The sequence below is a fragment of the Amblyomma mixtum genome, chromosome 3 (assembly GCF_055824585.1).
Source record: "Amblyomma mixtum isolate Tamu chromosome 3, ASM5582458v1, whole genome shotgun sequence".
Classification (NCBI taxonomy): Eukaryota; Metazoa; Arthropoda; class Arachnida; order Ixodida; family Ixodidae; genus Amblyomma; species Amblyomma mixtum.
In genome coordinates this window covers 55,038,949-55,064,257 of record NC_143014.1, presented here as the reverse complement: position 1 = coordinate 55,064,257, position 25,309 = coordinate 55,038,949, and the positions used below count along the sequence as shown (strand labels likewise).

General features: G+C 48.9%; 1 protein-coding gene and 1 pseudogene across 4 annotated transcripts in view; one reads left to right on the top strand and one right to left on the bottom strand.

The window, feature by feature from the left end:
* LOC149350239 (uncharacterized) overlaps window positions 1-4,003 on the bottom strand; it is a 62,155-nt pseudogene extending 58,152 nt beyond the window's left edge. Inside the window, exon 1 of the transcript XR_016290271.1 lies at window positions 3,803-4,003. The product of XR_016290271.1 is annotated as an uncharacterized LOC149350239 (transcript). The remainder of the gene's footprint in view (window positions 1-3,802) is intronic.
* Window positions 1-25,309, top strand: part of Rab3GAP1 (RAB3 GTPase activating protein subunit 1) — a 254,447-nt gene that overhangs the window by 217,639 nt on the left and 11,499 nt on the right. For all 3 annotated transcript variants that reach the window (XM_089579224.1, XM_089579222.1, XM_089579223.1), the window contains exons 16-21: window positions 4,757-4,811; window positions 7,204-7,417; window positions 7,532-7,626; window positions 7,991-8,128; window positions 22,773-23,000; window positions 24,193-24,289. In XM_089579224.1, the coding sequence (XP_089435350.1) occupies window positions 4,757-4,811; window positions 7,204-7,417; window positions 7,532-7,626; window positions 7,991-8,128; window positions 22,773-23,000; window positions 24,193-24,289 (827 nt within the window). The remainder of the gene's footprint in view (window positions 1-4,756; window positions 4,812-7,203; window positions 7,418-7,531; window positions 7,627-7,990; window positions 8,129-22,772; window positions 23,001-24,192; window positions 24,290-25,309) is intronic.

Here is a 25,309-nt window from a genome sequence, read left to right as displayed (position 1 = left end):
TTCGGGGCAATTACGTGCATCTGCGCCGCTTAGCGGCTGATTAAAAAAAAAATCTTGAGGATGGCGAATTCGTGGCCCTGTCGCTTCTTTCTTCGTGTCGGTTAAGCGCCGCTGTGAGGCGCTGACGCTGTCGCCCGGGGCGCGAGTCTGTTGTGGTGGACAGCTTGCGAGCGCGGCCGGGTGATCGCACTCTTTACGAGGCGCTGGGCGGGCTCGCGACAAACCCGCTCATGGCCGCTGGCTAGTGCATGCGCTGTCGCCCATCGGCCGCGTAATCTGTTGCATAATAATCTCCATTACTGCTAATGTTCGCAGCGCGGCTAAGGCCAGTAATGAGGGTGCTACCGATTCCCCGCGGACAATGGATGCTCAGTCACGGCGGTGGGGAGAGCCTGGCCGACGGAGGCCATCTTGACTGCCTTCGATCTGCGACCGCGAGTTCTCCGAGTTTATTGGTTTTGCACCGTGTCGTTTGTTGTCCTGCTTTCCGTGCACTCGCGACGCATGCTCTCCAAATGCAGTGGTATAGGCGCAGTGCACGAGCGCTGGTCTGGGCGTTTTCAAGGATAGAAATTTCCTTTCTCACAAGTCTGAGACACGCTTGCTGGATGAGTTCTCACGCCTATAGCGCATGATGTCCAGCACAGCTGGAGCACTCGTGCTGCGAAGTCGCGAGCGGAGCGTGAACGATTTTTTTTTTTCTTTTTGAAGGGAGGAACGCAAGGTCACAATTTTCTTGATTGAGACTACGCGCACAAGTACCATTTGCATAAGAAAAGCGACATATGAGCTCGCATAACGCAGTCACCTTTCATATAAGCACGCGGTCAAGTCGGAAAGGGAATAATGAAATCCTTTGGATATAGCAGTACAGTGAGAATGGTAAACAATTTGTAGTGTCTCGATGATGCAAAAGGTAGCCCATGTAGGCTCCTTACAGCACTTTGCAGCGTATTTACTTTCATTGTTCTTTACCAAATGGCTTAAATTGTATCATTCCTTCAGGTGTGGTAATGTTTCAAGTTCCGACTATGTGGCGTATTTCAGGTACTAAAGGTTCTCTCTCATATGGAGGACGCTGCAACCACGTTCGCTGGCAGGAGTGTCGTTTTGGCCGTGCTCTTTCATTATACGTGCCTGCAGTGAGCAACAGGGCCTGCATGGTATTTGTCACTTAGCATCGCCGTAATGCTTATCGGCATAGACCCGCGTCGTCATCTATAATTTATATGCTACGTAGGCATGCAACTCTAAGGTTGTATGAAGCAGCTCGTAACTATAATTCCGCAAATTAAGTTAGAACTACGCTAGTTGAACAGTCTGTAAACGAAAATAGCTGCGATATATATGCATGATTACGTCTTCGCACGTTGCGAAATGTTTGCCTCCTGGAGTTTATTAATTTCGGATGGAGTTCTTCAAACAGCGCCTTTGCCACAGAACTTGAGCTATAGGCCTCAAAAGCGAAACTTCAGTGAGAGCGGTATCCTCTCGCTGGAAACGGCGATCAGCATGCGCGTGGTGAGAAAACGATTCGGAACACTGACTCTCTCGAGCTGGTGTGAACGCGAAAAAAAAAATGTTTGTACCCACAGTACCCACGCCGTGCAACGCCTCCCGTGCCAGCGGATGAGGAGCGTTTCGCGAGCCACATTGTCTCGACGCTTGGTGCGCGCGCGTGAAGTGGAAGACAAGCCCGTACAAGAGTGAATCTCGAAGTCCTCGAGCATCCTGCAGTCGTACTTGGACGGCGCACATTTATAGTCTCCCTGCATATCTATTTCTCGGCACATCGAGAATCTGTCGTTTTTGGCACGCGCTCCCGGTGACGTCAGCGGAAGGTTGGTCGTAAAGCTAGAAGAGGCATTAGGCGACGAGACCGGTATTTGACTTTTTCCACGAGCTCGGTTATGTCACTCCGTTCCCGCTCTTCTCGGAGCACACAAAGGGGCACTCCAGCCGAGCCAAGTGCGATACGATCGACGAGCGCGGCGCGGCTGTGTTCCGCGGCTGGAAGCGCCTCGAAGCCACGGATGCGTCACGGTTCGTTTCGCCGGATAATCTGGCGTTTTGTCCCGGATGTTCGAGCGAGCAACGGAGCCTCGGTGGAGTACCTTGCATGCTGCGGCTTTCGACTAAGCAGGGGGAGGGGGCTTCAAGAGTGGCGCAACTACCACTCTCTATCATAAACCGTGATTTGAAAAAAAAAAAAAGCCTTGAAATAAAACTGCGGGCGTGGGTCTTTTGCGGCTTTATATGAGCGATTATGGAGGAAAATGGTTCGGTCAGATGGCAGGCGAGAGTGGAGGTTGGCGCTGGAGAAGACGTGAAAGTAGCAGCGAAGGACGTTAATCTTTCCTCGCGGAGCGCACCGCAGCGCGCTATATGGATCACATGCGGCAGTCCAGATTTCACCCACTGTGTGCTTCTCATACTGATCGCAGCACTGCATCTCCCCATCTGGCCCCAAGGAGCGCCGGGCGTAGTCGTGTGGTCGGGGCTGTCCGCGGCGATCCCGTTTTGCAGTGCGCATTGTCTCGTTCCGTTTTCGTTGCTTGGTTGCACGCGCGCCGTAATCAATCGTGTTTGACTAGAACGTTTCGACCTACTTGTGTTCGGCCGCCGGCGGTGTGCGCACGCGCCACTGTTCTGTTTTGCAAGCGACAGCCGTCTTTCAAAGTGCAAATAAGCGCTTTGTGCTCACTGGCTGTGCTAAACTTCGAAAAACGTCATACTCCACTTGTACTTTTCTCGTTCGAATTTCCCTACAATCGCTGAATTGTACGCGAAAACACGGACTCGCGCGGCCAGTACTTTTACATCTCTCTAGAGCATATCCAGTGAACAAGGTTTTTAACTGTAATGGCAATTTGGCTCGCGTTTGTGGCATGTTTCAGCTTATACCGCTGCCGTCGGTGCTTCTTTCATATGCGCGACGAATCTTTCCGTCGAGACACTGCAGCCGATATTTAACTACTGTGGTTTATCCTGTATTGCTAGAAGTTCCTTGACTGTCTTCATCGTAATATTATGGCAACTACCGTTATGCACTTCACCATGCCACAGCAAACAGGGGGAGTCTACCGCGGATGGCTTTTTGTTCATTTTTGCAGCGCATTAAAGCAAAAAAGTTATTTTAATGGTGAGGCTTACGTAATGTGCCGTTGTGCTTGAGAAAGATATTCTTAACTTCACCGAAGGGCTCATCCGTGGCATTAAATCTTTTTGATGTTCATTGCCAATTCATGGATTTATTTATTTACCGAGATGAGTCTGACTTATCATCATGCGCAGTTAGTAGCGTAAATATAGCAGCACAGGCGAGTGCTGTCGCTTCTCAAGCTCAACATAGCACTTTCACTTCTCGACGGACCTCACGAGGTGCTGTTACGAGGCGTCACACGCCGCGGGACAGCATGCGCGGCACTATAATTGCAGAAGCCGCCGTCGGTATGTCGGGAGAGAAAAATTAAGGGAAAAATGCAAAGCAAGCTAACATTTTGAAAATACTATGCATACGAGGTTGTTGCGGATTGGAACTTTTTTTTTTTTGTATAGCGCAATGAACTCATGGCACATAGTGCCACATCGGCCCGAGATGGAGAAACGTGCTCGCGCATTGTACTGCCTCCGCGGTGCAGTATCTGGCCGCAGCTCGCTCAGCGTCTGAAGCCAGCCGCAGGCACTGCGGTGGTCTCAGGCGATGAGTGGGCTGCGCCCGGTGCTCCCGTCACCACGCGCGGTCCGCTGCTCGCGCGCCCGGAGTCCGGTGGTCAGCCAGGGTGGGGGCGCGCGTACTCACATGTGCCGGTGCAGTCATGCTGGCCGCGCGCGTGCACTGGTATCGGTCGTGTAATATCCTCCGTGAGCGGCGGCGGCGTAGGCGCGAGTCTCTCCACACTACGTGCGCACCGTGGCCCGTGTGGCCCTTCGAGTGGCCGAGGAAACCTGTTGCTGCGGCGGCGTGCTTGCGCCCTCGCCTCCTCCTCCCGTGGAGAGCGCGCCGCTACTCGTCCGCTGCGCGGGCCTCCTCCTTCGCTGACGTCAAGGCTGTCGCGATTGTTCCGGCCATCATCGGCACGCCGGCCGGTCCCGTTTCCGAAATAAGCCGCCTGTTTTGCTCCGCGCCGCCTTTCTCCGCGCGCGCCTGCCTCTTCGCGATGATTGTGCGCTCCTTCCTGCGCGGAAGCGGGGGCCCCCCGGGCCGTGCCGTACGCGCCAGAATAAACATCAATAGCCGTCGCGCATTCTCTGCTTGCGGGAAACGGACGGCTTACGTAAGTGTGCCGTGTTCGGCGGTTACGCCGCGGCGAGGTTTTCAGCCGAACCGTTTGTCGCGCTATTTCGGGCTCGTGGATCTATATGACGCCCCTAATATCCACCGCTTGCGGGGCACCTGACTCGCCTTTTTTCGTTCTTTTTTTTTGTTTATTTTCTCCGCAGAAAGCCACTCTCAGCAGAGTAGGATCGTTGGTATAGCTGTGGACGCTGAACATACGGCTGTCAATACTGAAAGCCATAAACTCGTGCGTACCTCATTTCCTGGCGGTGCTTGAAGGGTTTTGAGCGAGTCGTTCCTGCGCGAATCGTTCCTCTGGATGAGGAAAATAGGAGGGAGAAAAATTCCGCGAGGCATTTAACGACATCTGCAGCAGTTCACTGCTGCGAGTTGCTGAATGTTATAAATTTCTGCTAATATTTTAGTAGTCGTTACTGTAAGTGAGTTTTATATCTCTTCTTGTCTTTTATTACGCAGCCTGGAGCCTGGCACACCAAATCTGGCTGCTTCGATCCTTCACCAGAAGCTTCAGGTGAGCGGCATATTGTGACGAACGTATTGCAGGGATTACTGTACCCCAAACAGTACGTGCCGTTGGGCAGCTTATTGATTTCCTCGCATCACCATCCCATATTCATTTCATGAGAAGCAATTTCTATGGCACACATGCTTAACTTTTTGTTGGACTTTGGACGCAGTCTAGATTCAGGCACTTCTCCAATGGGGCTGTGCAAGAAGAGATATCAATCAGTCAAGCATCCTGTATTTTATACCTAAAGAAGGTACAGGAGAGAAAGTCCGACGAACTTCAAGAGCTTCTGAGCTCATCGTAAAAAAAAAAAGAAATGAAAAGCCGAGTAGTTTCGAATGAATCGATTAAACGAATTAGCTTAGCTCAGCGTTTCCAAAAAAATAATAACCGTGTGCTTCTTTCCAGTCGCCCATGACGACCGTTGGGAAAGTAGGCGTTGGAGCAGCAACGAATCAGTCGGTTGGCTTTCTCGGGCGGCGCGCACAGGCGAAGCAGAGTGCGTGCATGCGCCTGCGCGGGCTAATCGGCGGCGGGTTGCATCCCTCCGTGATTAAGTGCTCGAGCGGGGCCGCAATTTACTAATTGGACGTAATCGCCCGTAACCGTCCCATTGTTTGTTCAGCCTTTCGTGCCCGTCTTTAATCGTCCTGTCCGTGCCGCGCTCATCTGCCCCTGCCTGTGACCACCGGCGCCTTCGCCGGCAGCCTCCTCATCCCCCTCCCTCTCCCGTCGTTTGCCCCCCAGAGTGGTCCTGAACACGTGCGGGCTTTTTAACCGCCCGGTGGCGCGCATTTCATCAGACTTCAATGGCTGTTCCACAAGCGCGAAACACACGGGCGGAACGCAAAAACGCGAAATGGGAAAAACAGAAGGAAGGTAAAGCCGACAGGGTGAAAGTGTTGAAGCTAGCCCCGTTCGAAGGTATATATATATATATATATATATATATATATATATATATATATATATATATATATATATATATATATATATAAAGCAGCATATCGTGCTGATGCATGTCAACTTCGGCTGATGTGCATCTGGAAAGCTTGTGTTGCATGCAGCATGCGATACAGTTTATCGGATTTGTAGTATGCCAATGTTGTTTTGGAGCGCAAGCTCTGCTCCTCCCATGCAAAACCTCAAGGTCATGTGGCTCCGAAGAATGACCTTCAAGCGTCGGAGCGGGTGTGTGGTTGTGACGTGATACCATGTGACTCGGCGCAGCTGCGGCGCGCGGAACCGGAGGCGCTCGCTCGTCTTAGCAGCTGCGTTGAACGACGTGATTCAACGCTCACCTCGCAGTTGCGCTGAACCGCGTCACTCGCCGTTCATCTGATCAGATAATAAAAAGCGCGAAGCGTTGCTTGAAGTTCGCAGATAGCTATGGAGGAGTCGCGCGCTGGAACAGGTGCTTCGGCTATGTATCGTAGACGGCTGATTGAATCGACGGCAGGGCGAGTTGGCGTGGAGCGAGGAAACGTTGAACCGCAGCAAACCGTGTCTGACACTGCTTGATCGAGCTTCCGCTCTGTAAACTAAGTTCAGCCGTGTTGAACCCCAGCGAATTCTGTTTTCACTGGTTTTTGCCGCATGCATGTATGAGTGTCCCGATTTCCAATGCAGACGCGTTCCGCGCAGTTTCTAAGGCGTATTCACCCTTGGTCATTTCTCCAGTGTCGAATGCTTTATGGTGAAGACCGAGAACGCCTGTACTCGTCTCGGCGAGTGTGGCAGGGAAAGGCTGTCGTCAGCTTCTATTTGAAAAGCAGGATACTTGTGCTTGGGATAACGCAGTTGGAAACGTCCGCGTTCTTAACCGTTTTAGCGAACCGAATTTTGGATGATCCCTGCGGGTGCGTTTCGTGAATACATGGTGGGGATTTGTCAATGTTACTTGCCTACTTTTCTTATGGCCTATTAATCCTTCGATTTAAACACATAGTATCGGGCTAGCTGGTTCTACATATCTGCTCGTGAGGCCGCCAAGACGGGACACAGTGGAAGGAAGAGACGACCTGTGTTTCTGTTTTTATTTATTTATTTATCATCATACCCACAGCGCCATTGTCTGGCATTACAGTGGGGGGGTTGAAAAAAAAGTACACAAATGCTACCTCATGCAGGTGGTTACAAAAAAAAAGATAACAATGAGATAGAAAGAACACGGAATTATTATACATAAAAAATGTCACAGCATGGAAGAAAATGAATAATTTGATAATATGGGCACTACTTCCTCAGGCAGCTTGTTCCATTCCATTCCGAAACCGTTCCCTTCGCTGTGTCCCGTCTATAGTTTTGGCGCTCTGAACGTGAAAAGTGTCATTCTTCGCACGATCTTGCAGCAGGTGTCCCCTTCTAAACGTTCGCTCGGAATATCGGCGTGCAGATGCTGAACTACTGCATCGAGAGGAAGAAAAAACGAGAGCGCCGCCACCTCGGCGCGGATGATTCCGGCTCCCAGCGCAAGTCTGGGTCGAGCGAAAGCGACGAGGACGTATTCTACGAGTGTCCCGACGACATCGTCGCAGAAGGTGACAAGGGCGAGTCCGCGGACAATGCTGCCAACGTGGGAAGCGGCGAGTCCGCGGCAGCCAGCACAGGTTCCCGTCGCATTCATTGTTCTTGCAGGCGTTTCGCTGTGTCGCTTCTGCTGCGGCAGACGTGGCCCGTATTTTCCCGCCCAGTGCAGCGTCTCTGCTTGTTGTGCTTCCCAGGTGAACAGGAACCCGTGCGCGAGGGCGTGCTGCGCAGGTGCGGTGACATGACGCTGCTGGGAAGCGACGAGCCCCTCTACATCCCGATAACTCAGGTGCAGCACCTTCGTATACGCCGTGGACCTGGCTGGGGTTCCGGGCCTTGAGGAAGATGGGGGAGAGAAAAAAATCGCTACAGTATGTAATGTAAGGACAGCTTAGCACACTATATCACTGCGCATTATGTTCGGAACACGAAACTGACGAACGCCTAGCAGAATGTCACCACTGTGCTAAACAGAATGCTGACTTCCTTTTTCTGTGAGCTCTACACAGAAAACAGTGCGGTCTTATTTTGGCAGATTTGTGAGGACAGCCCATACGGAAGTGACTTCGGCGTCGACGCAAGGACTTAGTTTTGATGTAAGTTTTAAGCTGGACTGAATACAATCTAGACGTCTGTTTACTTTTTTCGGACAGGAGCCAGCTCCGATGACGGAAGACATGCTTGAGCAGCATGCCGAGGCGCTCGTCAAGCTGGGCAGCAACCCGGAGGGCGCCATGCTGCGTGCTCGTATGCAGAGCGCCTGCCTCTACTCGGACATGGAGGCATTTAAGGTGGGCGCTGGTTAAGTCATCCCGCAAAGGGGCGAGTATAAAGCCGAAGGGATTTGCTTCTGAGCGAAACGCTGTGTGCCGCGTTATGCATCGCCTTGTTCCAAATCTCCTGAACGTCAGAGGAACTCTCGTCTTCACCCCTCCCAAAGTTAGGATGGCCACGGATGCTGCAAGAGCCCCACTGCGCGACTGAGAAGCAAACTCGTGGGCTATCTACTTTTGACGAAGGTTGTACAGTCAGGGACAAAACTCTCTGGACCACGTGTTCCTCAAACGAAGCCGATATATAGCTCTACTATTAGCCGGTGGCTGGAGACCACACTTGTGAAGTTGAAAGCACAAAATTTTGACTTTCACCTCCACAAGTGTGGTCTCCAGCCGCCGGCTAATAGCAGAGCTATCGGCTTCGTTTGAGGAACACATGGTCCAGAGACTTTTGTCCCCGACTGTACGTGGCCTCCCCCCTATTTAGTGAGTGACCTGTTATTGCACCCATCGCAGTCGAGCGTTGGACGAAAAGTTCTGCTGCTGATCCTTCAGTGCGCATGGACGCATAGCTGGAAGTCGCTGAGGCGCACTCGTGTGTCAATATTTCGGTACATATTAAAAAACGCGATGGGATGTTGCTAACCTGGAGACCCTTAGGGAAGCGGCTGTGACACACCTTGTCTGTAGGTGGCTTTCAGGCAAAAAAAAAAAAAGTAATGCGTGAGTCTTTTTTTTTTTTGCTGGTTATTTGAATTGAAGACCATCGAGTAAATAAAGAGTTACACCTTGGGCCGCATTTCCATGAAGGGAAGAGTAGGTTCAGCCTTAGGTGCCGAAAGCTTTCTTGTACACACGCTTAGATGCCACGTCGCAATGACAAAGCCGACACTTTAAGCGAGTGTGTTCGTTGGTCTGTCACAAGGAATATTGTTCGGAAAATTGGGCGTCGTGCGCCGCCGTTCCTGGTGCCGCGCACAGGTTGCGTGATGACCATCGTCAATACTGTAAAGGGCACGGCAGTCGCCGCGAGGCGTTGGCCTGGATGGCATGAGTTCCCGGCTACCACTGCTCTTAATTTCTTAGCGGTTACTGTTCGCGTGACCGTTTTCGGGGGTGAAGTTTCTTGGGCCGTGATCTCACCCTTCATCGGCGCAGGCATCGAAAGCTGCTGCGCCACATCCTCGAAGTCAATCCTTTAATATCGCTGAAATTTTACAGATAATTTAAACCCTTGGCTTGGTCAGCTGTTGTCGGTCTAGTCCGGTATACGCGTACAGAGTATATCAGCGAAGGGCGCCAGTGGTTTTTATAAGCAGGCTTCGTTGTGTCTAATGATAAATAACACCAGTGGTGGCGGTTGTGAGAAAACGAGTGAACAATGCTAATTATAGTGTGATGATTAACTAAATTGTAGTACCGTTAACTCTTACGGGTAGGTGTCAGATTGTAATTAGAGGCTTGTAGCTGACCATTAGTAACAACAGTAGCGGTTGTTAGAATCTGTAAACGCAATTCTGCTCGTCGCTGCGGATACAATCGGTTCCGGCCTGTCCGGTGGGTCGAATCGAAACCGCGCGGCCGCTGTGCGCGCGCAGCCGCACCCATGAAAAAACGTCACACGGCGGCGCACGTGTCGCATGGTCCGGGCTGGCGAGGCTGCAGGGAAGGCTAGCGGCCGGGTGATACAGAGACCATCTTACACTGCTTTGTTCGAGGATGTTCTGGAGCAGCTGAAATTAGAGCTCATGTCTGCTGTTTCTTACCGTGCGCTGTCTTGTTTTCGCGCTGCTCTTGTTTGTAAGCCTTAAGGCCCAACTCCAATCCCACTTCCGAGGCGTCGCGCCGCGCGCCGGCGCGCTGAGCGCCGCGCCGCGTCGGGCGTCGAGAGAGGTGCACATCTCCATTCTCCGGGAACTGGCTCGCGCCGCTCGCGTCTGGGTTGATGTTGCTAAAAGCAGTTCGACTGCCAAGAGTGGTGAGAGGTAGTAATTCGAGTAAATAAATGATTTTAAAACGCGTAGAATGTATTTGGTACACAAATAATTAAGCACGCCTTTTCACTGTGATGCTGTATCGCAAAACCCGCAGCGCCATCGACACTCGCTCATGGGCGTCCGGAAGGGGGGGCAAGGGGGGGCGGTTGCCCCCCTTGGAATTATGGATATTATTTATGCCCTAGTAGAAAACAACTAGAAACCTACCGCCTCCCCCATCCCCAGACATCGGGTGCACCCCCCTGGAAAAAGTTCTGCGGACGCCCTTGCACTCGCTCACTCTGTGCTCGCGTGCGGCGCGCGCGGCGCCGCGCGCCGCGCGCCAAATATCTGGCAGGGACAGATCAGAGCGTCAGCGCACGCGCTGCTCGCGTCTGACGCCGCGCGCATGCGCAGACTGGTTCTGGCTGACGCCTGTGACGCCTGGCGCGCGGTGACGCGCGGCGCGACGCCTCGGAAGTGAGATTGGAGTTGGGCCTTTATTGATGGCTTTTCAGTGTTCGTTGGAAACTTCATGTTTTGCTAGCTGCATCATTCGGAAACGAACCGTAAATTAGGCTGTGTGCTTCATTTTGTTTGCCCTGCACACCACGAATATTTTTACAGCAACTTTAAATATGTTGCGCCCGCAGTTCTACTTTGCAAATGGAACATTCTAGAGTATGAAATCAAGATCTCTGAAGAACGCAGCTGAGCAAGCCAAGAATAAAAGCTTTGTTTGCGCCGTATTACCGCTTCTACGTGGGCGAACGAATGAAGGCGGCGGTATTACCGCTTTCCTCATCATAGTGGTTCTCTAAAATGTAATGTAAACCGCATTTTCTGCTTGGAGAAGGTATACGGCGTACAGTCACTTCAGAACACTTAGTGACTTTCCGCTTTCTGCTAATGTTTACTCAGTGCCGCTACCAACTAACGGAGAGACAACTTAGTTACACATGTGACTCGTTTTTCTTCTGCAAAATGATTATTTTTTTATATTTTTGGAAAGCAAAAACGCATTAACTGTCACACTTCTAGGCAAACATGCAGCTCAACCGCGCCGCGAGTAAAGGGATGAAGGAGGGGGTGAAAGAAGAGAAAGAGGCGTCATAGTAGGGGTCGGGAATAATTTTGACCTGGGGCTCTTTAAAGGCCTACTTGACCGAAATTTTTCAAACCGTAAAAAGGTTGTTTTTTCATAGTACACCCCCGTATTATGCTACCCACAAAACATTACGCTCCAGTTTCAAGCAGTTACGGTGCTAACGACTCGCAAAAATCAGAGTTTTCAATACCGAAACTGGAAAAACGGGCGCCATTGCCGCCCGCCGGAAGTGACGCATGTTTGAGACTACTCCGGACGGGTTCGGAGCGTCTGCTCGTTGCGGCTCGAGCAAAGCGCTGGTAGCGGTAGCGCGTGCAGCACTTTGTGCGATAAATACTGGTTATATGTGAAAACACACATCTTGAAACGGATGAAACGCCCTAGAACAAGTTTTAAACGTTTTTTGTTTGCTGTAGTAGACTAGAAAAGTCCTGGCTCAACCTCAGTGAAGATGATCGCGCCGCAATGCTTGTGAGCGCTGTTTGCCTGGCAGTATTCGATTACAGCTTGTGCAAAGTTCGGATATAGCGGAGGAAGGAAGCATATTCAAATGGAGGCCAAGTAGAAGTGCTTGTATTATAAAGTCGGCTTTTTGAGCGGGCACGCGCGTGCCAACAGCACATGTGCGCTCTGCTGTGCGTGCAATATGGTTTTTGTTGTCTTGATAAAAAAAAATGACCTGCCTTCTCCTTCTCATTTTTCTCCCCCGTCGAAAGGTATTCCTGCCTGTGCACAGAAATTTGGAACAGGTGCTGTGAACGCCAGTTAAATCAATAAAAACAGATGGATGTGTAAAAATAGAGCTGAAGAGAATTAAGTGCTGCGTTAAGCGAAAGAATATGCCAGAAGCAAAATTTGTGTTGCAAAATAAATATATATTTTTCTCTTCGAGGACTGTGGCATCAGTGCGGTGCCGATGGTGGGCTGGTTTATCTTTGCGCGCCTCGGTCGGGCAAGCACTGCGCGTTGCGAAATACATGTCGATTCAAATGAACAGAAACTTATGCGTTGCGTTCATTACAGTATTTACCTAGAACCACTTAAAGCCCGTGTACTGCAGGGACGGAAAGGCTTTTCTAATCTTTTCAAACCACACAGCTGGGCAGAACGACGTGGTTGCCGAACCCCAGTCGACCGTATACGCCCACCGCGCAAATTACCGTAAGTGTCTCTAACCAAACATATAAATTTGATATTTATATGTTATGGATCACCAACTAGCCCTTACCCTACTGAATAAAATCAAAATTCTTTGAAAAGATTATCATTCAAATAAAATGCGTGCAGTTCTCTGGGGTCTTGGAGACGCGTCTCGAATAGTAACGCTGAAGCTTCCTGTAATCGACCTCAAGTGTGAATGCCGTGAGGCAGTAAGAAAGTCGACGTTTTCAGTAACGCTTGTGTGGCCTTCCAGGACTCTCAGCCCGGCCTGCAATAAACTGGTGTGCATATGTTGATTACTTTTCAGACGAACCAGACCTCTCCTTAGACCTCTGCCTGGTGTAAATAACGTGCCGTCAAAAGGGCGTTGCTCGATGAGCAAAGCCGTCCACTTTAACTTCTGGACCGGCTTAGCTAGCTTGTGACAAGCGGTTCCCCCCTCCTCTTTATACCACCGATTAGAGACGCCTCGAAGCCTTCGGTTCGTGGCATGCTTTGCCGATCGGGCCAGAAAGACGTACGGTGCTCTGATGCATGATGTAGACGGGGACAGGTCTATTGACAAAGCCCAACCCACAAAAGGGGTTAGCGCGAGGCAGAAGCGTCAGTCACCCACCATTATCTTTTTTGAAGAAGAGAGGGGAATTCGCGTTAAAACCTGAGCTCCAGACAGCTGACACCAGCTTTCGAGATCGGGGGTGAAGGGCAGTGGACGAGAGGTATACATGGTACTTTCCGCATTCCTCATATTCCCTTCCGCGGCCATGCACTTCGTCTACATGATGCCAGCAGTTTATTTTTCGCGGATACCATCGAGCTTCGCGGTGAAAACAGCCAGAAACGCGCCAGAAGAAGAGCTTACAAGGCGCGCGCACTCACTTCAGAACGCCTGAAACTGGCGAGCCGGCGATGCCGGTGTCTCAAATGTGCGTCATTTCCGGTCAGGTTTGTTAGTTGCTCAGCACACCGCTAGGGGTCTGCGTCGTCTGCTACAGAGGTTTTTGAACGCTTCTAACTAAAATTCTAGACGCTTCACAGCACTAATATTAAATATAAATATTGTCAATAACATGCACACTATATCGAGCGCAAAATTAGCCGAAGTAAAGTTTCGGTCAAGTAGGCCTTTAACGGGCGCCGACAACGCACAGCACACGGGCGTCTTTTGCGTTTCGCCCCCAACCCAAGGGCGGCTCTTGTGGCCTGGATTGAACCCGCGTCCTTGGACTCAGTAGTCAAGCGCCCTAACCACTGAGCCGCCGCGGCGAGTCCGTTTTTATTTTGCTGCGCGTCTAAGCGTGACATCTATCAACGACCGCAGCAGCCAGCAGACTGCATGCAACCGAGTGTTGCAAGTTAATTTTTGGCTTTTGCTTTACGCTGTGCTTGCAGTGTACCCTGAGTCCGAATGCCGGTTAACCCATTCTGGCAGGGAATCGTCACAAACTTTGCCTGACATAAATGCTTCCGAGACGGTGCTCGTGAAGCCAGCTGTAAGAGATTTCCTGACCCATCTCTTTGGGGATCACGAAAATTCCTTGGAAACTGCTGTTTTTCTCAGACGTGGTAGATGATTGGAGAAATTGCATCATGTGCAATATTTAGCTTTTGCCATTTCCCTCTGCATGTCCAGCAATTTTGGACAAAAATTTTTAAAATTGAACAGTTGTAAGATACTTTTGCGGAAATATTGAAGGTAATGGTCCATTCTTCTGATATGTAGCGAAATACTTATTTAAAGTGTTTCCATCGATCGCATCGAACAGTTGACTCCCATAGAAAACCAATGGGGAACGCTTTTAACGGTAGCAAAAATTCAGGGGGCACTGACTGTCTAAAGTGCGTAGAGATGAAAGCCTTTTCCGCACCACTTTGACTGCCTCTGTTGCAATATCTTGGTGTTCGGAGAGTCTTGAGGCTGGCGTTCACTTCTTCTAGCCTCACGAGATTTACGTTGACGTTCGGCAGCGCGAGCACGTTTGGTGGTCGGAGAAATTCGGGAGGGCGCTTGGGGAGCATCCGGCTGGCGCGACTGGGAGGTGACTGGCGTTCCCGCTTAAATGGTGGCGCGTTAAGGCCCATCTCCATGGGCGCATCCGAGGCGCACGAGCGCAGCGCCTGCGCGTACCAGCGTACGCCGGAGCCGGTCTGCGCATGCGCGACGCGCCGACGCAAGCCGGCGCTGGCGCTTGGCAAATATCTGTCCATGTCAGATATTCGCGCCTCGCTCGCGCCGGCGCCGGAAGTCGCCGCTGGTTTGCGGTCGATGTAACCAATCAGAGAACGCAGTTCTCTCGGCATCCGGTACGGCCCTTCGCGCCGTTTGCTTCGCCGAGCCGAGCTGAACGCGGTAGCAGCGACAGGTCATCGAGTTGCATATGTTTTCCGACGCTTGTCCCGGTGTGGCGCTGGGCGCGTAAGCGCTGCGCTGGTGCGCCTCGGATGTGTCCATGGAGATGGGCCTTTATGGTGGCACCACCTAGCGGCGAGCGCATGCGCAGTAAGAAGCTACTCTAGTTCAGTGACGTCATCAGTGACACTGGTGACGTCACCACTGGATGACGCAACACCCCAATTAATGACTAATTTCTAATTAATTGTAATTACTCATGGAATTCTAATTACTGATTAAGGCCAAATTACTAGTTGTTACTAATTAATGACTGGTTACGCAATGTACTTAATGGCCAAGACATGAGTATTCATGGCTACGACATACTACACCACCGATGACGTCATCAGTTTGATTGACAGCTATGACAGAATTTCGGCCGACAGGATGAGCCATTAAAGGCTTTCGCCTTAAGATACTGAACCAAACTTTTGGAGCTGCTCTTTTACATGTAAACAAGAGCTTGACTGCTAAAATTGATAAATGCGACGAGCATTTTAGCGAAAAAAGGCGGATAGCAAGTTTTTTTCGCGATTTACTGCCGCATCGTTGCACCTGGCGACCGCCTGTGGAAGCTGCGACTAGACGTCATAACACTCGCGCGCCCACTGTTCCCGCAGGAGCACGATTGCGATCGCTACTCGCGGGTTTTGCCAGTTTTGCGTCGGCAGCATCGGAGGTTGGGAGCCTTATCGCTCGGTCTACCCAAACTGCAGTGCGACATCGCGCTTCGAGTGACGCGACCGTTTGCCTGTCGGACGAGGGTGTCGTGACATCACGCTCTTCACCTCGCGCCGGCCGGGAGAGCTGGGCGCGCGCTCATAAAACATCGAAAATAAAACCATCCGCTGAAAAATATGCGAAGTGACGACTAGATTTCGGTGTAACTACATTCCGAGAATCTATTTTCAGCGTTTTTGTTCAATTTTAAGATTTTGCTTCATTATTTAAAACGTTAATAGAAAAAAATTCAAAACTGCCGTTGGGTGATCGGCGGATGTATTGATTGTTATAGTGAAATCTTACATCATATGAAAAAATTGCGTTCATAAAAGCTTTCCAGTTCAAAAATGCATTTGTCCAGAATTGTTGGCTATCGTTTGAATTTGTTGAATTGCGCTTTCAGGAGTATCATTACGCTTACCAAGGCCGTCGCCGTTGTCCATTTAAGCTCGGGTCCCACTTCTCCCCTCGAACGCCTGCGTCATAATGACGCGATAGGCGATCTAGCTTTGAGAAAGGAAGAATATCCTACATTTATTCGCGTATACTATGACCGCTACAAGCCGCTTAGAGCTGTGTAAACTCCATGGGGCGGACGTCTAATGCGAGGTTCGCACTGCAAAAAGTTTAGCGCAACCTGCCGCCGCGAATTCGTCGCACCACACTTCATTCGACGAGCAAAAGCCGAACACCGTCATGCGGGCCCCGACCCACGTTGCACTGCTTTATCGGAACTTTTGTAGCGAGAGCTACACTACGCCAGCCGCTTCGCCTCTTCAGCATGGTCGCACTTTCGCCGTGGTTGCACCTCGGGATCGCACCGACCTTGAGCCGTTGCCTAGCAACCGCCGCAGCTGGCGGGCGTCGCCGCTCGTCGCGCCATCTGGCATGACGTCACTCCGCCGTTGCGCTCGTCGTGGAGCAGACGCCGCTCGCCTCGCCACTTGTGCGCATGCGTAGTAGAGGGTGACGGGTTGTCGCAGTGCGTGTGTGTGTGTGTGTGTGTGTGTGTATATATATATATATATATATATATACATACACGGTTTGGCGTAGCGGGAGGCGAGCCGTTTTGAAGAGCGATGAGTCGGCTAGGCTGAAAGAAGACAGACTTCGGCGTCGGAACAAAACAAGGAAGTGGCAGCGTGCCGAAGAGTCTGAAGAAGAGAAGAGCGTGTCAAACGTCTCGATAAGCGTCGTAATGACGACGTGGCTAGACGAGCTCACTTAGCCTCCGACAGTGAATCCGCGATGGTCAAAGATGACTACTTTACTGACCACCAAAGCGTATTCATTGGGGTAAATAAAGTTGCAACCATTGCTTAACCATGCGTCTTTCTCCAAGCATAGACAGAGATTAGCCAAGTAAATCATCAGTAGCATTACATTGTTTAGCCACAGCGAAGCCTAAGCGTAGTTACGGCCTGTAGCTCTCGCTACCTACCAGGTTTAACCAGAGCTAAACCACAGCCAATTTTTTGTACTGCGATCGCTTTGATTGCAGTGCACACGGTGGAAGTGGCGTGCGCGGTCGCGGAACAGCAGTGAATATCCTAGGAGTGTTGTTTATGAACCGCTGTTTTTTGCGGAATCTTATTCAAAATTTAACTTCGCCAAGAAGAAGTGGAACGCCATTCGACTAGCCGTGCGGCCTATAGACTTTATATAACGGATGGCGGTGTAATGCTACCATAATATATTCTCTCAAAGGCACGTTTGCTCGTGCAGTCGGCTGTGCTGTTCAGTTTGTAGGTGCCTACTCATCTCAACTTTAATTTTTTTTAGTTCAAGAAAACTTGGCGATTATTTCGGAGTTCCTATACCCGGACACCTCGCAGTCTAACATTGAAAAGATCCGACTGACGGTAGTCACTTTGTTTGTTTGTAAATAGGCAAATACGGTGCCCTAGTTGCGCACTGTGACACGGTCGTGATCAGAAAGAAAATTGATGTAGGGTGAATCGTTTGAGTTGATTAACAGCAATGAAAAAAAGGCTTTCAACCACTGCTTTGCACGCAGCTGCAGCGCTGCATGATTCGCTAGAATGTTATTTGTTTAGGTGACTGTCATCTTGGGCCAGCATATGCAATAATAGCTTATAAGAGGACATTGGCTTCCCTCGTGTAATTTCCATGCATAACGCACAGCAGCCTGGACTGCTGTAGTTAGTTGATCGCTTTCGGTCGAAGTAGCGTGCAAAAAAAAAAATTCAAGCACTGAAAAACTAAAACTCAAATTTACTCGGTCCTGTTTGAAGCAAACACGTTGAAGTTGCTTGAAGCAAAAATTGGATTGAAAAAAACGAGAAGAATGTCTGCAACTGCGTTTAATGGAGGTTCTCGCTTGCATTCTCAAGTATTATCCTTGCACATATGGAACATTCAAGCGAGAGCTGCCAGTACTGTGCCTATAGGCACATAATGGCCTTAGCTGCCTATGTGCCATTAAACCCAACACAACAGAACCTTATAGGCACAGTAACGACAGATTTGATGTGAACGCTGCCAGAAAAAATACATTCAGCAATGCGCGCAACATGAAAGCTAGACCTGCACCACGAGCAGCATGAACAGCGGGGGCTTCAACAGCGAAAACCACCTCTTCGGTATCGAGTTCGTAAGCGAAGGAGTCCAACTGTAACGAAACAAATACGTGGAGCAGTGTGCGCAACATGAATGCTAGACCTGCCACGCGAGCAGCATGTACAGCGGTGCTCAAGCAGCGAGAACAGCCACTTCAGTATCGAATTCGTGAGCGAACAGTCGAACTCCAGCAAAGCAAGTACGTCCAGTGATGCACGCAACATGACAGCTAGACTTGCACAGCGAGCAGCGTAAATGGCAGGGCTCAAACAACATGAAGCGGAACTTTCAAGTCGAGCCCGCGAGCGAGTCTGGCTACAACCAAACCAGTCCACCACATTATGCGTGCAGATACACCTGCTGAGCCTAGCAGAGCCAGCAGCGTGAACAGCGGGGCTAAGACAACGAGAAGCACGGCTTTCGTAGCCCGCGGGCGAACAAGTCCATACAGCGATGCCAAATGGCATTTACTGTGAAGAAAGACTGAAGTCGCTCGCGCTTTACACCAAATTAATCCTTCAAAAAACATGACTGACAACTGAAGAACGGCCACTCTCCTCACAAAGACGCAGATCCAGCACATTTATCAAAGCTTGCCCGGTCGATCCTGTGCAGCCGAACCTTTCGGCAAGCCGCATTGCTTTTTCCGGATGGAATGACGAGAAACCTTTTCCCACTACGTCCCGTTGTTTCACCCGTAAGCGCAACAGAAGCTCGGGATCCCCGCAGCGCATGGACACCATCAAAGCTGGAGAAATGCTTCCCGCCAAAACTGTGTTGCACAAAAATAAAACGAAGTGCGATTTCTACCCCCGACAATGGCGCCGGCTTCTGCTGCGGAGCAAGAAAGCACTCGCTAACACGTGACCACGGCGCCTCGGCCAATGGGAGGCTCGATTATCCGGCGGCGCTCTAGGATAGGAGAAGAGCCGAAAAGTTGAAAGCTTTTCGTTACTTTTGCTTCATTGAGTGGCTTTATTGCATTGCTTATTTGAAGCAGTAACTAGATTCCATTACGACTGTCGTGAACAGAGCATACATCACTGTGCCATAGAAACTCTAGATGCAGAAACTCAAACGAACGCTAAAGCTATCTGATTACTGTATGATGGCTGGGACTATATTAGGTATTAGTCCATTTTTTTTTTATTGCTCACGCTCATTATGGTTTCCAGCATAGGAATACATAAAGACAGGCGCATACGCTGCTTGAAAAATTCCCGGTAAAAATTTTTTACAGCATTTATAACAAAACTTGCGGAATCCAGCACCTTAGACTCGTTCCAGTTTTACAATGCGTCGAAAAAAACTAGGTCTTCAAAATTCAGCTGTCAATCCTTTTAATAGAGATTGGCTATAGTGGCTATAGAGATTGGTGAGCTATGGAAAGAAAAATGATCGATGTACCGTTAAGAGATCCGAAGTGGGCAGAGTGGGTGAGGTAGCACAAAATCAACAGGAAGAAATGGGCTTGGACAGGACATGTAATGCGAAGGCAGGATAACCGCAGGTCCTTGAGGGTAACTGAATGGATTCCAAGAGAAGGCAAGCGCAGCAGGGGGTGGCAGAAAGTTAGGTGGGCGGATGAGATAAAGAAGTTTGCTGGACTACGGTGGCTGCAGCTGGCAAAGGACAGGTTTAATTGGAGAGACATGGGAGAGGCCTTTGCCTTTCAGTGGGCGTAGTGAGGCTGATGAGGATGTTGGTGGCTTTTACGTGGTCGTAAATCAGCCGCCATATGTGTGCTCCGCTGGTGGCGTGTCGTCTTAGGATAGCACGTCGCTTTGGTAGTTGGACTGTCGCTCTCAGTGGAGCAAATCGAAGAAAAATGGGAAATGGAATTTGAGTGAGACAGTACGGTCAAAATGTCGTACCACTGAGTGTATTGCTCTTGTTGCATGTTTAGAAATGAACCAGCGGATGTTTGTTCACAATTTGATTCCAAGGCATTTCTTGTGATCAACAACGAAGTGTATTGGCCCCCTTAGGTGAGGCTTCGTGATCATCATCTATTTGTGGATGCTGTATGTTTCATTGTGACAGATCTTTTTTCACATAGACCCAAGGAATTCTAGGAATTGTACTTACGTGCAGTCTGAACTAAGCAAACTACTGCGTTCATACTCCGACGTCCTCGGTGCGCGGGTGAGCGCAGGTGGTGGTTGGTCACGTCAGGTTGGCGACACCGCGCCAGGCGTAAATTCAGCCCTCCTACAGTCCAGCCGCTCTGACGCGGCGCAGCGGCTGCGCCTGGAGAAGCGCATGCGCAGAACGTTCGACACGCCATCTGTCGCAGATTCATGAAGCAGCGCAGCCCCGACGAGAGGAGAACCCGGTCTGGTAGGGCCGGGGGCGGCCAGCGCGCTCAGCGCAAAATGGCACGTCGAAGCGCGCCGGAAGGCACCGAACGCACCGGTAGTCGAGCGCATGCTGAAGTGTACAGAGTCACGCTTTCGCCAGCTCAACTTCGCTGTGCAGCGCGTGCAGCGTGCTACGTTGAGTATAAATGCTTTGGCACGTCTGTAAGCATGATATGGCAACACAAAAGTGCCCTCATTTGGCAGCTGCCTTATTGACAGGCATAAAACTATTTGTAACTGAAAGTTACTGAAAAGAAGTATACTGTTGTTAAAGATGACATGATGTTGTATTTATGACTCATTTTTAATGGGTAATAATTACTACAAAGTCAGGACTGCAGCAGCAAATGCCCCTCAGAGGACACCCTCCAGTCATGCAATGATGTTGACTGATGTCGTTGCGGTTGTTGCCAGTTAACGGGGGTGCCTGCCAGTCGCCTGTGATTTCACACTAGGGGACTAACTGTGACGTCACAAGAACTGGTCGACGCCTTCTTGAGTTGCATCTGACTATAAAAAAGCATTCGTAACTGGAAAAAAGGTTCATTTTTAACAGATAATAATTAAGTACCCTAAAAATGTGCCTTGAGGATCTATAGCTCTAGTAATGTGATTCTACATGAAATGTGGCTGGGTTTTAGCACCTTATTTAACGTTTTACTCAAGCAGCAGTTTCCCTTAGATGACAAATTAGGATTTTTCTGTCATGGCATGCACCTGGAAGTATGCAGACATTTACTAGTCCCTCGGTGCAAGCTACTAAATCGGTTATTAACTGAAAACATTGGCTAAATAAATTATCTAATTCATTTTACAAAATAGATTGGTTCTCATCTGTTACCTTGTAAGTGTCTTTGAGCCGAATTACTTTAGATGTTTAGAAACTATTCAGGTATTGCATAGTATCCTCTTTGGACGCAGCCTTGTTTTGGACGTCTTCGAGGGTATAAAAATGATTGTGTCCTGCAGTTGAAGTTCAGTTTTTGGAGGTACATGGCACCTACTTTTTTAGCAGCTCATTTAGCTGAAGGCAGAAATAGGCTGTTCATTTACACGCAACAGCAGAAAGGTCAGCCTGAGGCATGCGTTGTGTCCAAACATTGAGCAGTGGAATGGAAGAGAAAATGATCTTTAGGAAGGGAACAGTTTTATTATGGACCGTTTAGACTTCCTTCCTTCTGCAGAAACATCTCATGCCCCCTTGTTTTTCTGAAGGCCCCCCTTAATTCATAAGGAATTTTTTTTTACACATGATGGGGAATTCTGTTTAATAGCTCTGAAAGAAGGGCATACATGAGAAAGGACACATCGTTCATAGCTGGCTTGTGGTGTAAGCAAGCACGACTTCCACATGAAAGAATGTATGGTGAATATGACAACCACCCTGATTTCAGAGCACCATGGCCAGGGTGCAAGCATGAGAAGCGTGCAGCAAGATGGTGGTGCTGCGTGGTGACACCCAGTGGAAGCATGGAAGCCTGTGGCGTGTTGTCTAGCGGCGGCACAGAGCAGCACGCTTGTAATCATAAGGGCCCTGTGATGTCTTGCATAAATCATTGCATCGTTGCATGCTCAGATACTTACGAGAAGTGCCCTTCAGGGATGGAATTCTTTTGTTTCTGAACACAGCCATGCTTCCAAGACTAGTTGATCTGTTGTGCATAGTGCACAGGTGTGCGTTTTACAGCATTTTCCACATTTGCATTACCTGAGTGGTGCTGTGCAGTTAGTTTAGTTTTCTTTATACAGTACATTGCTAGTAGTCTGAACTGCCGCACATTTTCTCAACACAGTTTATGCAGTCCTTTTTCTCTAGTTTTGTCTGTTCATAAATATGAGTTTAGTCCTTGTGTAAAGGGAAGCAATCATTGTCATGAGTATTGGAGTCATAAACGTTGCCAGTCCCGCACAACACATCAACGACACAAATAAAAAATTCAAAATGATTACCACTTTTTCTCTACCCTCACCCTCCCCCCAACCTTAGACATCTAGGCACCATCATCATCATCATCATCCTGCTACACTTGCCCTCTCGTGGAATCCACTCCATTACCCTTAAGGACCAGCGGTTATCTTGCCCACCGCCCTAATTTAAATTCTTGAGGAAAGCTCTGTTTCTACACACCTCTCCATGTCTTTGTTTCTTGTATGCATATTTTCACCAGTAAGCTTGTTTTAAACTGGTAAGCCAGTGATACTATTTTTCTTTCTATTAAAGTAGTCCTCACACCTTTTGCACCATGCTGTCAGAAGCCATATTTTTTGTGTAGCATGCTGGTCACACATGTGCTGATGACGTAGGCTGAGAAAGGTGTCTAAGATGTGAATGTACTGTTTTCACTGGTGCATCCAGGCAGCCAACCCAGGGGCATCTCTGAGTGATTTTGTGCGCTGGTACTCCCCACGTGACTGGGTGGCTCCAGTGGTGGACCAGGCAACCGGGCAAGTAATTGAGGAAGGCCACCTGAGCCACCGCATGCAGTTGCCTGGCAACACTTGGCAGGAGGTCTGGGAGACAGCACAGCCTATGCCAGCACACCGCCAAAAGCGCCTTTTCGATGACACCAAGGAAGCTGAGAAGGTTTGTTTCTGTGACGTGCTTCTTTGTTGAGTAGCGTGCTCTCCTCTTCAAGTGGTGTCCATCTGGTGCAAATGCATAGTAGTAACTGCGAAGTTTTGAAGAATCAGTGTGCCTATAGCTTTCACTACATCCCTGTAGGGTTTGGTACTGTTGGGTTTGCACTAGTGGTAAGGACTCGGAGCAGTACTCCTCACTATTCAAGCCCCAGTGCACCAATTGATTGTCATTATAGTGCCGCCTCCGATGGGAGCCCGCTGTGGTGTCACAGCAGCTATTGCATTCTACTGCGGAGCCCAAGGTTGTGGGATCAAACCTCAGCTGTGGTGGCTGCATTTCGATGGAGGCGAATTGCACTAAAGCCTGTCTGCTGTGTAATGTCAGCGCTTGTTAAAGACATTCGATTTCACTCGCCCACTGGCAAGGTTTGGTGCTATCAATTAGAAGCATGCCGTGCACACACAGAGTGGAAGCTTGCATGCCATTGTTGCCTTGCGAGGGCCCCTCGCTGCCATGCATTTCGACAGTGCCGGCATTTCACGTACACGCTTGCTCACTGACGTAGCAAATGTGACTAAAAGGTAGGACCACAGAAGGGCTCCCTGATGCCTGCTTGTAACCCCTTAAGTGTTTGGGTTGGAAACATTCCTCCTTGCCCTCGCTCTCCGTGTCCTGTTCTCTTCTGTCCACATTTTTGGCCACGGTGTCTGTTGACTGTTTTTCTTTTTCGCTGTCATCTCAGTATCGGCAGTTGGAACAGCGGCACTCTGCTCCGTGATAATTTGCAGTGAAATGGAAAATGTCGCCCCTAGATTATTCTTATTAGTTTTCATTTGCTTGTAGTGCTTCTTTTCAGTTTGCTTCTTGTCCAAAAAGCTTACAGTACTCACACACTATATTTTGGATTCATTTCCCAAGTATAAAGGAATCAAGTTCGGACTGATTGTTGGCCCTAAATGAGTGTTTTTGGAGCAGAATAAAATATTAATGATTTCGGCTATCTCATTTGGCGATAAGACGTTACCATCCACCATATTATGCATGCAAAAAAAATAAAACCCCATCTAGGCTTCAAGGTGGAAGACATAAACAATTATAGGGACAAAAATCTCCATTCCAGAGATAAACGTGTTGCACGGTCTCAGATCTGGTAGCCTTTCTCCTTGCATCACTGATACCAAGTTTTATTATTCAGGTACTGTACTATCTGCTGTCACTGCACCCACGTGAGATTGTGAAGCTTCTGATGCCCATTCTAATTCACTGTGCCTTAGCACACATCATTGATCATGGTAAGTATACTCACTTTTTCCACAATGCATAGCATAGCTGTTATAGACATTTGTATGTCAATCATTTTTGTTCGCATGAGCTGATTAAAATCAGTCTAGCATAGTTTTGGTAGTGTTCATTGCTGATGGGAGAGTTGTTTTCAGATAGTGCTAGAAATAACTAGAAACAACTAATTTTATGCACTGCACGACACATTTCTCTTTCTTTTGACTTGAAAATTAATTTTCTGGTACTATACAGTGTTCCTTTAAGGCGGGTGCAGCTTTCAACACCTTCTTTATTTTTTGATAGATTTTGATGAAACATTTTTCTGCGTGTTAGTAATGCGTTCAAACTAAAGTGCACAAAATTTCAAAATTTTATCTAAAGAACCTCTTTTTCTGCAATTTTTTTTCTCATCTACACCATGTGGAAAGCCTGCTGACTCGACAAAATATGGTAGAATGCTGGTTCAACATTCAGTGCATTTCTGAATGCAAGATACATGTGTGTGGCGACAATCTTTCTTTTTTATTCCCCACAACATAAATTTTTTGCATAGCTGGCGTAGACATGTCTAAACTGTAAACAAGATGTCACACTAAAAATCTACAATCCGTAAAAATTAAAAACAATTATTGTTGTCATGTATAGTAGAGCTCTATGCATGTAGAAAAATAAATGGGGTCAAAATAGACAAAGCGGTTATGAAGAAATCTGCTCTGCAAGGTGAGCATCTAGTCAGAAAACCGGAACGGAGAAAATCACTGATTTTTTTAGGGTTTCCCCATTATGCAGTTCCACAGTGGTTCACAAAACAATTTTTTTAGGGTACTTCTTGTTGGATCGTAAAACTTCGGGACAGCATAGAAAACGAGGCATACGAGCAGATACCGTGAATTTGAATAAACTGATTTTTTGGTGATTTTTCACGATTTGGAAGCTGCATCCCCCCTTAAATAAATTTAACCATGCTTAAAAGGTATACACTGACACAATTTTCAGGTATGAAACTAACACAGCATTGTTGATCATTCGTT